The sequence below is a fragment of the Lepus europaeus genome, chromosome 14, assembly GCF_033115175.1.
Source record: "Lepus europaeus isolate LE1 chromosome 14, mLepTim1.pri, whole genome shotgun sequence".
Classification (NCBI taxonomy): Eukaryota; Metazoa; Chordata; class Mammalia; order Lagomorpha; family Leporidae; genus Lepus; species Lepus europaeus.
Genome location: NC_084840.1, coordinates 51,171,462 through 51,185,834, shown reverse-complemented (window position 1 = coordinate 51,185,834; position 14,373 = coordinate 51,171,462). Strand labels below are relative to the sequence as shown.

At 44.5% G+C, this 14,373-nt stretch overlaps 1 protein-coding gene across 6 annotated transcripts in view; it reads left to right on the top strand.

Annotated features, from left to right (window-relative positions):
- The window catches only part of SIPA1L2 (signal induced proliferation associated 1 like 2), a 228,768-nt gene that overhangs the window by 174,881 nt on the left and 39,514 nt on the right, over positions 1 to 14,373 (top strand). For 4 of the 6 annotated variants that reach the window (XM_062210613.1, XM_062210614.1, XM_062210615.1 and 1 more), the window contains 5 exons: positions 3,745 to 4,002; positions 6,414 to 6,497; positions 7,942 to 8,042; positions 8,446 to 8,549; positions 10,313 to 10,701. In XM_062210613.1, the coding sequence (XP_062066597.1) occupies positions 3,745 to 4,002; positions 6,414 to 6,497; positions 7,942 to 8,042; positions 8,446 to 8,549; positions 10,313 to 10,701 (936 nt within the window). The remainder of the gene's footprint in view (positions 1 to 3,744; positions 4,003 to 6,413; positions 6,498 to 7,941; positions 8,043 to 8,445; positions 8,550 to 10,312; positions 10,702 to 14,373) is intronic. The other 2 variants (XM_062210616.1, XM_062210619.1) reach the window with 2 other exon arrangements.

The following is a 14,373-nucleotide window of genomic DNA, read 5'->3' as shown; positions in this document are numbered from 1 at the left end:
TAAAAGTGTCATACAACAAAATTAATTTTGATTTAAAGCCATTCTTTCGAGAATCATTTTTATTAGGTCAAAAGAATGGCTGTTTTTGTATTTAAAAATACCTTTACATATGACCTTCTGCAAGAGATTGGAAATAAAATAATTCCATCTTGACTTTTCTCCTCAACCTAATGTATTGCACAAGATTTTAGCAGTACTCTCTCCAGTGTTAGTCATGATTATGCATTAATATAATATTTATCTTCCAAGACTCAAAATTAGAGTACCTAATTAAAGACTAAAATATATGAGCATGAATTAAGTAGACCACACTACTCAGCCATCTGTCTTTTCTTTCCTTTTTGCTCAACAAAACCAAACCAAATGATCTTGAAGCCCAAACAGGCACTGGAAATGCAAGTTGTCTTTTGGTCCACAAGATTTGAAGTTCACATTCTTTTCATTCAAAATATAACCTCAGAACCTTTAACTTTGATGGGAATGGATTCCAGCTGCCTTGGCTCATACCATTCAGACAGAGGAATCCTTAGCGACCCAAACCTGGAGTTCATCTGAACATCTAGTGACTTGGCTTAGGGTGCAAGACAAGAGTAAAGAGTAGTTTTGTTGATGCTTTATTGTCATGCTACTGTAGCATCCCACTTTGACAGTGTCTAATCAGGCTGTTGACCATATAGGTGAGTCAGGATTCCTAGGGGATGTGGTATCTAGTTCAGTAGAAAAACATTTGGAAACCATGCAAGTCCACAAGTACAACTGTAAGTAAAGCCTTGGTATTTTATTGGAGATAATGTGATCTCAGTATATCTGGACTTCCACTGAGTTTGACCAGTAACTAACCATGCAAGTCAGTAAACTAGAGAAGTGTAAACTAAATAAGGAAAAAATAATTTTGTTTTTGTGAGGATAAATTAGCATTGTCCTGACACTCACATTTGGGATTGACCTGGTTCTTCCTGTGTCCTGGCCCAGCTGTACCATTTGGCTTTGCAGACTGACTTTGATCAAGTGAACAGTGATATTTGCCCTGTGCAATTTGGTGGGGGAACTATGGGGTGTCTGACAAGTCCTGAATTTTTCAGGTTCAAGGATTGTGAGTATCTTGACAGGGGATGACCTGTGAGGAGTTGTGGCACTAGCTCTGGAGTGTGAGTCTGTCACTGAAAGCCACAGCTGACTTTGGCATGATGACCCCTCATATTTTCCTTGAACTGTGTCTGCTTTTGCTGTTTCTCACTTTTCTCAGGGCCAACAGAAAAACTGAGATGTAACTCTGATTCCTGCTTATTGAACTGTAGTTTAAAATACCTGTTCAGATTATATAGGTAGAACATTTTAATCCATTACAGTATATTTATGGCCTGTGTTCAGTGTTCTTGATTGTATATATGCACATTGGTTAAGATGTATTTTATCTGTCCTAGACATTTCCAGACTACCTGGAGAGAAAGACATATACATAAACTGCTTAATGACTGAATCTGCCAATTAGCTAAAAGTATGATGCTGGACCCAAATTAATTAGTCCTGGATTTTCAGTAGACAAGGCTACCCAAAACCTAGGATATTACCACTACCTGAAGTTGTGTGGCTTGTGTCAGAAAGGCACCTGCTCACACGGCAGGTGACTCCTGAAATCTAGCCTCAGTCCTCTGCCTGTGGGTCTGTGCCCACTCAGGGCACTTGCACAGAGTGCAGACCTTTTTAAAATTCACAACATGAGTTGTTGGTCTTTGTGCTGTTCAGCAAAGTTGACAAATCTTGTGGAGGCCCAGCTAACACTTGGGCCAGAGTGGGAGATGTGGTTGCCTGAGACTGGAAGGAATGGGAATGGAGTAGACCAGCAGTTTGGGTTAGACCAATTATGTAGAAATTGTGGGCAGGCCAGGTTATTGACCAACAGGTTCCTTTCTATGCTGGGGCTGCTCAGTAGAAATATTTCATTTAGAGTTTTTTACTTTCCAGAAATAGAAATAGGTGAAATCATATTGTATTTTAGAGTATCTCAAAAATATTATCAGTTCAACATCCAATAAATAACTCACAATTATTAGTGAAGTAGTTTATTTTATTTTTCAGTATTACGAATTTGAGACCTAGAGAATATTGTACTTTTATAGCATATCTCAATTCAGATGTTATTTCTCCCAAATACTTGTTTAGATTTCTTAAAAATTTAGAGTTGAAAAAAAAAAATTGGCATACACAAGTGATTCCAAACATACTTTTTAAAAAGTCAGCTTTTAAGTTTGAATTAATGAAGATAAAAATCACACTGTATATCAATGGCATAGCCCATTCCAGTGCTCAGTGGACACGTGGAGTTGTTGGCTGCTTTGTTGGAGCCGTGACTCTGGAGGGACCATGGGAAAATCGATGGTAGAGGAAGTGCCAGTGGGAGGCAGTGAGGAGGCATTGATGTCTTCAGGGAGATAAATCTCATCCAGGATTTATAATGCGGAGAATCCACAGTAGAGAGAGGACAGAGGCCAGGTAGAATCCATAACCCCAACATGTGATGCACTCTGGTTAACATCATCAGTTTAGTGAGTTCCAGTTGTGGCCCAGTTTTTCTGGGCACTAAGTAGCCTGGCTTATAGGTGTGCTGCACATATCCCAAGGCTTGTGTGAAGAGTCAAGCATATGGACAAAGGGAAGCTTTTTTCTTCCTATTTGTTATGGTTTTCCTTACAGCTTAACCGAGGAATCATTGGCATATAATAATTTGCATGCATGCAAAGCATACAGTTTGATGAATTGGGGCACATGTATGAAGTAGTCACCACAAACAGATAATAGGCATTTCCATCGTCCCTAAAAATGGCTAACATTGATTTGAGGTATCTCATTACTGGAGTCTGGAGGCAAATGGAGACTGTGGGCCTAGTGTTGGTCCTTCTGATAACTTTGAGCAAGGTATTTAATGTCTCTGGGCATTTGATTTCTAGTTATAGTAGATAATGTTTACTATCTCTAAAAGTATATATAAAATATTTAGCAACCTGTTGATCCTAGAGGCCTCTTGTTATCCTGAATATTCAATTGCTTATTATGGGATCTGGAGAAATAGCTCTTTACCCACTGGTAATTGAGTTTTTTAAAAATTTACTTGTTAGAAAGGCAGAAAGAGAGAGAAGCAGAAACAGAGGCTTCTCATCCCCTGGTTCATTCCTCAAATGCCAACAGCAGAGTAGATCAGGCCAAAGCTGGGAGCCAGGAACTCTGCCCAAGTCTCCCATGTGGGTGGCAGGAATTTGACTCCTTGAGCATCACCTGCTGCCTTACAGGGCGTACATTAGCAGGAAGCTGGAATCAGAAGCAGAGCCAGGACTCAGACCTAAGCACTTGGATCTGGAATGTAGGGGTCCCAAGCAGCATGTTAGATGCTGCACCAAATGCCCACCCCTGTTGACCTTTTTAATTCTGTAAGTTATATCAGCAGGTACCCTGCCTCTTAGTAAGGATGGATGATAATGTGTGCCTGCCTTGGGACCAGGCAAACCCCCAGACAACCTTTTTGTGAATTCAGTAATTGTGGGCAGAAGGAACAGAATAGTCGAGAAACATCATTTTCTAATAGATAAGATGCTCCTTAGGGTAGATCCCTCTCCGTCATTGACTGGGAGCCCTGAAAAGCACATGCAGCTTCCTGTGTGCTTGTGCTGCCAGGCACCTCCAGGAGTAAGCCATGCAGAGGACTCAGCCATGAGTCTCCCTTCTCACCATCTCTTCTTGGCCCAACAGAGGGTGTTCAGAGCTCTGCCGGATCCCCATGGTGGAATACAAACTGGACAGCGAAGGCACCCCCTGCGAGTACAAAACCCCCTTCAGGAGGAACACCACGTGGCACCGAGTGCCCACCCCTGCCCTGCAGCCCATCTCCAGGGCCTCCCCTGTCCCTGGCACGCCCGACCGGCTTCAGTGCCAGCAGCTGCTCCAGCAGGCCCAGGCCGCCATTCCTCGCAGCACCTCCTTTGACCGGAAGCTGCCCGATGGCACAAGGTAATGCTGGTGCTGTATCCTCCATACAGCCCTTCTAAAACTGGGGTTAGAAACTTAAAATCATAGGGAGGGTCTCTACTTGGCTCAACCACTTCCTTTAAAAAAAAAAATTATTTATTTGAAAGGCAGTTACAGAACGAGAGAGGGAGAGACAGAGAGAGATGTTTCATTTGTTGGTTGACTCCTCAAATGGCCATAACAGCTGGGTCTGGCCAGGCTGAAGCCAGGAGCCTGGAGCCTTATCCAGGTTTCTCATGCGGTGCAGGGCCCCAGGCACTTGGGACATCTTCTGCATTACCAGGCACATTAGCAGGGAGCTGGATCGGGAATGGAGCAGCTGGGACTTGAACAGGCACCCATATGGAATGTTGGCACTGCCGGCGGAGGCTTAATCTGCCACTCCACAGCGCTGGCCTTGGTTCAGTCACTTCTAAGTCAGCTTGTTCTGAACAAGTTGGCGGGCAGGGTGACAGGGCAGGCCCTGGACCCAGAGGAACTTGGGGTCTAGCCCTGTCCTGTAACAGTGCTCATAAATGCAGGTCACGCCCATCAAGGCCACAGCTTTCTTTGCCTATCATGCTCTCTCCATGTCAGCTGACTGGCTAAGCCATTGGGAAAGATACCCCAGAAACTCTTCTGCGTGGGCCTCTAGAAAAGCATAAACAGGGTGGAGTATAAATAAAACAAAACTGAAACATAAATGATTAAATCCTATCATGATGTGAGCCATACTTTCAGAGGTCCCATAATCATAAGCATTTCTTTGGTTTTCTTTCTTTTTAAACAAAGTTTAAAATTAAATTTTCAGTGAAAGAATGTAATTGTTTAAAAGTTAAATCCTATTGCACTAGCGCCTTATGAGAATTTTTAGATGCCTAATTTGCATAGGTCATTTAAGTGTGTAAAATAGGGTTTTCCTATTGCTCTTAATTCTTACTCCTTCTATTTTAGCTTTCATGTAATTTGTAGGCTTTGGAATTTGGTCAGAATGACTTGGCAGGCTCTGGTCTGATAGATTGTGCTCTGCCTAGATGGGGAGCCAGGTTTCCCAGGCTGGAATCACAGGCCTGTCTTGATGGATGGTATCTTGGGCCTGTCACACATTGTCTCAAAGCCTCTAATTTCCTCATCAGGCAATAGTAGCAGTATTAGACCTCATCAGGGCATCTTGAGGATGGCATGGGTCACTGCATGCAGAAAGAATGTTTGGACTCAGGATTGGCACATAGTAAAGCCCTTGCAAGTAGTAGCCAGAAGTAATTGATAGGGTTAAAGTGCATGGTCATCCTCTGTTTTCTCCAGTATCTTCTTTCCAGAGTGTATGCAGGAATAGACTGTGTTACTTGAATTTGACCTTATATCCTCTTTATTTTAGTCCACCTTACTCAGAAATCTGAGTTTATAAACTAAAGTAGCCAAAGAATTACACATGAGTAGTGCTGGTAGAAGGAGCAGTGGACAGCAAAAACATCCTGGAAGAAAGGAGTCTACAAAGCTTTACCTAGTAAATTCTAGTACATTATAGTGGGAAATGCTGAAGGCTTCCAGGAGCTAAAGGAAGATTAGAAAGTGCTTCTTCAAAGATGAGATTTTTTCATGAATGTTACTTATTTCTTTTCTTTTTTTTAAAGACCTATTTATTTGAAAGGCAGAGAGAGAGGTTGAGAGAACTTCCTTCTGCTGGTTCACTCCCCAAATGGCCGCAACGGCTGGAGATGGGCCCATCCAAAGTCAGGAGCCTGGAGCTTCTTCCGGGTCTCTCACATGGGTGCAGGGGCCCAAAGACCTGGGCCATCTTCTACTGCTTTCTCAGGCCACAGCAGAGAGCTGGAACAGAAGTGGAGCAGCCGGAACAAGAATCAGTGCCCATATGGGATGCCAGTGCCGCAGGCGGCAGATTTACCCGCTGTGCCACAGTGCCAGTCCCGTATTACTCATTTCTATGTGTCTGAAGAAAGAGAAATTGGATTCCATTCAATAGATGTGTGAAAATAAATGGTTTGCCAAATTTAGTTTTTTCTCAATGCAATAGATTTTAAATATAGAACCAAAATGTGACTTGAGTTCCATTTCTTCTAACAAGAATTAGTAATCTTTCCATAATTCTGTATTCTCAAGGATAGTGTTGCTCTTCTTCATATTTCACAAGTGTAGGGATCAGTATCTCTGCTTTGAGTCTGTAGACAGTGAAGGCTTGTCCTGCCACAAGATAAGTTGCCAACCAGGAGTCATGTGGTAGCTCTGGGCATTCTTAGTTTATCTGTGGTTTCTTTTGTTTTCGCATTGCAATGTGGTTTTCTTCCATTTTGTTGTCTTTGTCAAAGTGGATTGTTTATGAAGCAAAACTGGTCAGATCAGAGTGCTTGGCGGTGTGCTCAGGACACTGTGAATGATTCTAGTCATTTTTTCAGAAGTTCACCCAGCAACCAGTCATCATCCAGCGACCCAGGACCCGGCGGGAGTGGACCCTGGAGACCGCAAGTGGGCTATGACGGGTACTGCTCCCTTTTACCTTACTGCTGTCCCAGAGAAGAACCTGTTTCTGTGACTCATTCAGAAACATCCACTGTGTGCCTGCTGTACAGGAAGCCATTGGGGGAATATAAAAACGCCAGGCATGCATTTAACGAGTGACCTGCTCAGGGCAGAGAGCTCATCATTTCATTGTCTGCAGTGTTCACTTGACTGTTCAGAGCCTGGTTTCTCGTGTTGTAAGGAAAGCCTTTCTGAACATGAAGATGAAGGATTTGAACCGTGGTGCTTGGGAGTTCCCACTCACTAAAATAGCTGATGAGGAAACACCTTCGGAGAATCAGAGACGCAGGCTTAGCAGTTGATGCATCGTTCTAGTTTTTTGCTCGCCAGTTGAGAAGCAGCAGAGGATGTGTCAGCACTCAGCTGGGGACCATCTGTAACGGTGTGAATGTGGTGTCCAGAGCCAGGCGGGTCAGGCAGAGCCCAGGGACTCGTGTCAACACAGAGGCCCCGAATAGACTCATCCCCAAGCTCCTGGACAGGTCGGCCAGTCCCTCCCGGTGATGGAGCCATGCCACCGTGGTGGTCAGGAGCTGGGTGTGATGCTGTAGAGCAGAGGGTGCAGGCAGTGGGAAGACTCCACTGTGAGCACAAGGTTAGTCATCGTCTTCACAGGCACAGAGAGCAGTGTCTCCCCCCAGAGTGCACTTTTCTTCTGGATGGAGCTTCGAAGCTGGTGCTTGGAGCCTGTGTCATGTATTTCTTACCTTAGAATAAGCAAAGACCTATAAGTTGTGTGTTAAGTGGTTTTTAAAAAATAAATAAGTTGCATTCTGAATTAAAAAAAATAAGTTGTATTCTGAAAGTGTAGAGAAAGAGGAGAGTTATTCCCCTCCCTGCCACCAATAGAAAAATCTTTTCAGTCTTTTTCAGGATTCTGTAAATCAGGACCCCCTTGTAATGTGAATATGTTTTCTTTGGTTTCTTTCTTTCTTAAGATGGTATTTTCCTGTGGGAAGTATTCATAAAACAGAACTCATTTGGATGTAGCCTAGAGCTAACCATAGTCTCATTTCCTTAAAAAAAAAAAAAAAAGTAATATAAAGAGTAGCAGTGCCATGCATGTTGGACACAAGCAGAAACCACTGAGCCCTCCCTTAGCTTGAAGGGATGTCATCCGACTCTGGGTCGTCCCTTAACCCGCTGGCATCCGCAGCCCTTCTTTGTCCGTGAATGGCTGTCATCTCAGCGCATTTCTTGACCCTGTGGTGAAAGGAGATCCCCAAGACCAGTTGCTTTTAGCTGCTCTGGCAGGGTGAGGCCCGTAGATCCTGCATTTCTCTTTGTCAGAGCACAGCTTCTAATGTGGGGCTTCCCTTGCATGGCCCTCGTGGAAGCCAGAGCACCTGTGCTGTGCTGGCAGGGCCCTGAGGAAGCACAGGCTCAGCTCTGGTTTCTCTGCAGGTGCCAGTCTCCTCTGCTGCTCGAGCACCAGGGCTCCGGTCCTTTGGAATGTGAGGGAGCCAGGGAGCGGGAGGATGCCATGGAAGGAAGTAGACACCCAGGTAAGTAACAAGGAGCTCCTGGGTAGCAATCTGCTTCTTCCCCTCCCCGCCCCCGTCTCCTCTCCCTGCACTCTCTCGGTCATTCATGCATACACGCATGCATTCATTCAGCCTGTATTGGTGACCACCTATGTGCACTGAGGTGGGGTGATGAGCTGCGGCTCCGAATACATGAGAAGGTGTGGTGGTTGTTGTAGTGCCTCTGGAAATGGAACGTTTACGTTGAACTGATTGCTCCTGTAGCACATCAGTTGTTAAGACCCTGAAGCTCTAGAGCCACAGTTCTTCTTTTTAACCAGACTGTTGGTTCTGCTCCTGTGTTTGTTGTTGTTCTGTTTTGTTTTGTTTAATTCTTTTACTAACACAGAAACTGGAAATTTAACCTTCTCTCTTTATGCGACAGAAACCAAATGGCACGGCCCACCCTCCAAAGTCCTGAGTTCCTATAAAGAGAGAGCGCTGCAGAAAGATGGAAGCTGCAAGGATTCCCCCAATAAGCTTTCTCACGTGAGTCCTTGTTCAGAAGCCAGCCGCTGCCTTTACCAGGAGTGGCTCATGTAACATGCTCACCAGGGGCTCTCGGGGTGCATCGTTTGCCTCCCCAGGCTCAGGTTCATGGAGGAAAAAGGGTTTTCTATTTTCTTTCCTGATTTATGAAGGACCTCAAAGAGAGGTCACAAAACTGGCAAAGCCAAGCTTATATCCTCAGCCTTTCGATCCTCAGTGTCCAGTGTGGTAGTTACTAAACAGTATCCCCTTTCTTAGACTGCTAACCACTTACCCATTTAGTGACATAATGCAGAAGTGTAGACTGCAGTGGTGTGTGTGGTCAGAGAAACTGCCCACGGGGACTCTGCTGCACGGTCACGGATAATCCACGATATCCCCGGTACAGCCAGCTATCACGCAGGTGGTAGTGTTAACGCAGTGCCCTCCTGGTCATCCTCGGTCATTTGTGATGCTGCCTTGTTTACCCTCTCCAAAAGGAGGAGGTGAACCCCACAGGAGCCTGCAGCCCAGCGAAACAACTTTCTGTTTGTTGTGGAAACAGGAATTGTTTGCTGGTGGTTGTCTAATAAAGCCAACATTTTAAAGTAGCCTCTTTTTGAAAATTCACAGATAAAGATAGCTTATGAGCTCCTGAATTAAGTTGTGTCCTTCCTCTTCCCTCATTTGTCATCAGCAAGCTTTACAGGTGTCTGCTCATGAACATGTGTGACATTGCTTCCTGGCTGTGGCTGTGGCTGTGGCCTTGCCTTCAGTCAGCCGAAGCCATGTCTGTTTAAATCCACCTCTTCAGTTCTCTCCGTTGTGTTAACAATGGGAGAAGGGAGTGGGTGTAGGCTTGAGAATATCTGTGTGCAGTGAGAAGGTCAAGGATCTGATAGGATGGAATGAAAGACAAAGTCAAGCCACTTGAAAATTGGCCAGGGCAGGGCTGATTCTCATGGTTGCCAACTCTTTTGCTGATGCTCCAAGTCTTGTTGGTTTTCCCAGGCTATGAAGAGGGGCTGTGTCTGTCTGAGCACACTGGATAGAAAGGGTCATTTATTCTGTTCTATGTGCTTTTTGTCTTTCTGGACCCTGGACTCTTACAAATCCGTTTAGTCTAAAGAGCCTATTTTTTTCTATTTTTCTATTATTTTATTCTTATTTCTTGAAAGTATTTCCTATTATACTGAAAGGATCTTTACCATTTATATTGTATTTTATTTTTTGGTTTGTGTAGGTCATTCTTTTGATTTTTTTTTTTTTTATTTCATCTCTGTAGCTCTCGGGGCAAAATTTGATAAGGATTTCTGTTTGCCTTGGGCTGTCCAGCTGTGATGTGCTCAGCATGTGTTATCTCATTTGGCCTGCTGTTGTGACTCTGACCTGGATCTTCTGCCACAATTTGTCATATAAGCATTGTCTTGATAAATAGCTGCTCTCCTCCTTTTATTAATTTCCCATGTTCCTTCTCAGTTTATGTATAACGTTGTTCAGCTATTTTCTTGGTAGTGGCATTGTAGTCATAGTTTTGTGCTTCATGCACAAATAACTGAACAAAGACTTAAAGATGTCAGTTGAACTTAAGATACATTATGGGAGGAATTACAAATCAAGGACTTCTGAATAAATTCAGGCTCTTTCTGAGAAAAGCAGTTCCTCTGCTGCCCGCAGTGAAGAGTGACTAGAAAGAGTTCAGGCTTGACACTCTGCCAGTCCACATGAGAAGCAGCAAAGTGTGGGATTTGCCTGAAGTCTCTCTCTTGCTCTTTCTTCCCAAGATTGGAGATAAAAGTTGCTCCAGTCACTCCAGCAGCAACACGCTCTCCAGTAACACCTCCAGCAACAGTGACGACAAGCACTTTGGGTCTGGGGACCTGATGGACCCTGAATTGCTGGGGCTGACTTACATCAAAGGGGCCTCCACTGACAGCGGCATCGACACAGCCCCATGCATGCCCACCGCCATCCTCGGCCCCATGCACCTGACGGGCAGCAGGTCCCTGATCCACAGTCGGGCCGAGCAGTGGGCTGATGCGGCTGACATCTCGGGACCTGAGGATGATCCAGCCAAGATGTACACCGTGCATGGCTATGCAGCCGCTATCTCTTCTGGCAGTGCTGCTGAGGGCAGCATGGGTGACCTCAGTGAGATATCATCGCATTCCAGGTGAGCCTCTGACACCTTGCCACGCAGCACCTGCTGGTGCCAGCTGGGCCTTCCCTGCTGGGGTGGGGGAAGTATATGACATGGTTTGCCCAACTGTCTGGCTTCAGATGAAGTGCTCATTTCTAAAATCTGATGGTCATGATGTGCATGCCACTAGGCCATTTTTGTGTGATTCTGTTTTCCTTTCTCTTAGTCTAACCTGAGTGGGAAGGCAATAGAGATATTAATTGCTCTAATCACGCACTCAAATGTCTCTCGTTGAACCTGTTGTCCCCTCATTTTTTGGAGAAAAGTACCATGTTAGGTAATCTTCATTCAGAGTACAGCATGAGTCCTGCAGGTAGGGAGTGCACTGAGCTTGTTTCCCCACACATACACTCCTAGGGAAACCCGAGATCTGCTCTACAGCAATGAAAGTGTATTTGGCTTGGCAACTGGAATTTTAAAATATACCATAGTTAAATGTAAAGGAATCACTCTAGAATAGGTGCCTAACATATTGTTGTGGACAGTTTTAGAATTCCTATTTGACAAATGTCTATTCTGTGGTTTTAAAACTCATTATTTTACAATTCCCGCCTTCCCTTTCAAAATGAGGCAAAGGAATACATTTATTCTGATTTGGCTGTGGACAAGAATTTAACCACTCACATCAACTACCACTGTAATTTTTCTTCTTGTCTCCAAGGTCCTCCCTAATTCAGCTCCACATTACTACTTGACTCCTCCCCCGAACTCCTGTAAGTGCTAGAGGGCAGATTCAGGTGAACTATTAAGGGGAATATCCTTCTGAGTACCTGGTGCCATGGTGGAGCATTTCTCCCAATGGGAGTGCTCAGGGAAGGCTGTAGAGGTCACAGTGCTGGGCTCGTGGTGCCCCCTGGTTCTCTCCTTTAGAGTCTTCCCTCTGACTGTCTGCCCTTTCTCACCTAGCCACAGCAAGGTAACATTAATGGTACAGATTAAAACTCTGCACTAATTGGTTCACACAACTAAGGTAGCATTTTGGTTTGTGTTAGCAAAAGGTCAGAACTGTCAAGGATCTGCTTGATTCCCACAGCCCAAATGATAGTCCCCAAGACCGTGTCCCCTCCAACTCCAGCCCCACGTGGCAACCCCTGAAATCTGGAGCACTTCCCACATGGCTGACGATGGCTCTGCCACCTGCAGGCCTCCCGTGTCCTGCCCTTCTGCGCACAGGAGGAAGAGGGTCTTTCCCTAGTTTCTGCAGAAGACACAGGTCCCTGTCCTCTCGGAAGCCAGAGCCCCTTCTACATCTTCCTGGTTTAATCATGATGGTTGGGGTGTGGCATTGACCAGGGCATTGCGGCCTCCTCAGGGGCCTGGGGCCCAATCCCGCCAAGCTGTGTGCCATTCTCCCAGAAGAAGGCAGAGTATTGTTTGATCAGGAGATGGGAGCATGCACACCAGAGGGTGGAAATCCAGTGCCTACCACGTACTCCTCTCTGTCCCTCTGGGCAGAGCAGCCTAGGATGTGGAGATAGGCCTTCCTGCTGGTTTTTTCCAGTTCTGTCTAATAATTTGACTTACTGTAAATCTGGTACTAACTCAGTAAAATAATATTTAAGGATTATCAGTGAATTTGGTTACCTGAATTTTTCCTGCTTTTCAATATTGGCAGTATTTCAAAATTGGCCATACTATATAAAAGCCTTGTTGGAGTTTCATAACCACCTATCATATTATTCAAAGTTTGGGAGATTTTTTAAATAAATGATTTTATGATAACTTTCTTATACATATGTAATTGATAGCACAATAGAGTTTTGTGTTTTTTGTGTTTTTCTGTAGAAACTGCTGTTAGAACACATTCATTTATAAATAGAGGTAGCATTAAATATAGGCATTTGAAGTGGATTTTCTTGAATACCTCAACCATTCACTAATTTAATGGGTTTGGTTTTTTAGAAAGTATGTAAAAACACTAGGTTGAATTTCTGATTGATTTTACTTTCTCCCAACACCTTAAATCCAGTGCATGCTTGGCTGTTGTGGAAGTTTTGTGCTCATTTAAGTGAGTGGAATCTTTTACCACCTGACTACCTTTTACTTGTGAATCTTATTTGAGGGTAACTTTGAAGCCACATCTCAACTTGTTTTGTATGCTCTTGCTCAGTGCAGAGTTCAGGCATTCGATGGGATCTCCTTAATGCTTCTTCCTGTCGTGTCTTTGACCTGTGCTGAGATGGGCAGGAAGTAAGATTTAAAGTGTTAGCTTTGTTTTCTGTGTGCTGAGGTAAAAGGCATGTAGCTCTGTAGAGCACAGGGAACTAACCTACCAAGCCATACTACTCCTGCGCACTCTGAAGTGCTGGGCCCTTCTTGGGGCATGTGTGTCCACGGAGCAGTGCCTCACTTCCCTCTCTGTTCCCAGCTCAGGCTAGCGTATCACTTAGAAGCTAAGACTCACTGCCCAGGGTCAAGTTGTGGCTGGGAGTACCCCCAGGAACAGAAGAGCAGACTTTTCAGGGGCTGATGTTGCTGAACACCTTGACAGAGTCACACCCCTGCCCCTGCCAGCACTGTCCCAGTTTGCTTTCTTCATAGCCCCCTTCCCTGGGCGAAAGCATTTGTGCTTATCTCCTCCCATTTTCCCTCATAGGCTTGTGGCCTATTGCTACTTCCGAGTGTTCATGGCTTGAGGCCAGTTGGGCTGTGGCCTTACTCACTGTATCCATTGCACTTAGTACTAAATTGCTTGCATGTGGCAGACATCTGAGTATCTGTTGAATGAAGGCAGGAACTATTAAAGTACTTGATGCATGCTCATTGATCAGCTTAACACAGGACTACCTGAGTTATCTAGAGACGCGGCAGAGCATGAGATGAAGCATTCCAAGCCCCCCGTGTCAGAGCCCAGGCCAGTAGGTCATGGACCCTTCCTCGTCTCATTCTGGCTTTTCACCAGCAGTACACAAGAACGTACTAACCTGCAGCCGTCAGAGTCTGTCTGTGTGTGTCTGTGGTACAGTTCTAAGACTGTACTAAGGAGGGAAAAGGGGGGCTAAAATCATTTTGAGACAAGCTGTGCTTATGCAATGGAAAAGGCAAGAGAGGATCAGGACTCTCCACTAGGCGAAACATGCATGCATCTAACCCACATTCTTCTGGTGCTCACTGCTTTCAATGCAGCGGTTTTTTTTCTTCCTGCAAGGGAGCTCAGAATACAAAGCACTATTCATGTTTTTCTAACAAAACCAAGGTTTTGCAAAGTGAAATAAATCAACTGCAAAAAAAAAAAAAGAGAGAGAGAGAAAAAGAAGAAGGAAAAGAGATTTGTGTTCTGGATTCTCTTGTATGGTTCATGTGATTATCTGTTGTTGCCATTATTCATGTCACTGTGCCCCTCCCTTAGCACAGATGATTGCAAGTTGGCAGTGTAGCTCACAAAAAAAGAAAACTGTGGAAAGGATTCATGAAAAGTTTATTGCAAACATTCTAAAATGTTTACCAGCTCCAGAGAAAGCATTTATAACAATGTTATGGCTACTAAACACAATGTTGTGTGATAGTACTCATCACAAAAATTGAGTATACTTGATATTACTGTGTAAAAGACATTTTTTAAGATGTATTGGTATATTTGAAAGTAAAACTACACAGAAAGGGGAGAGGAGAGAGAGAGAGGATCTTCTGTCCACTGGTTCACTC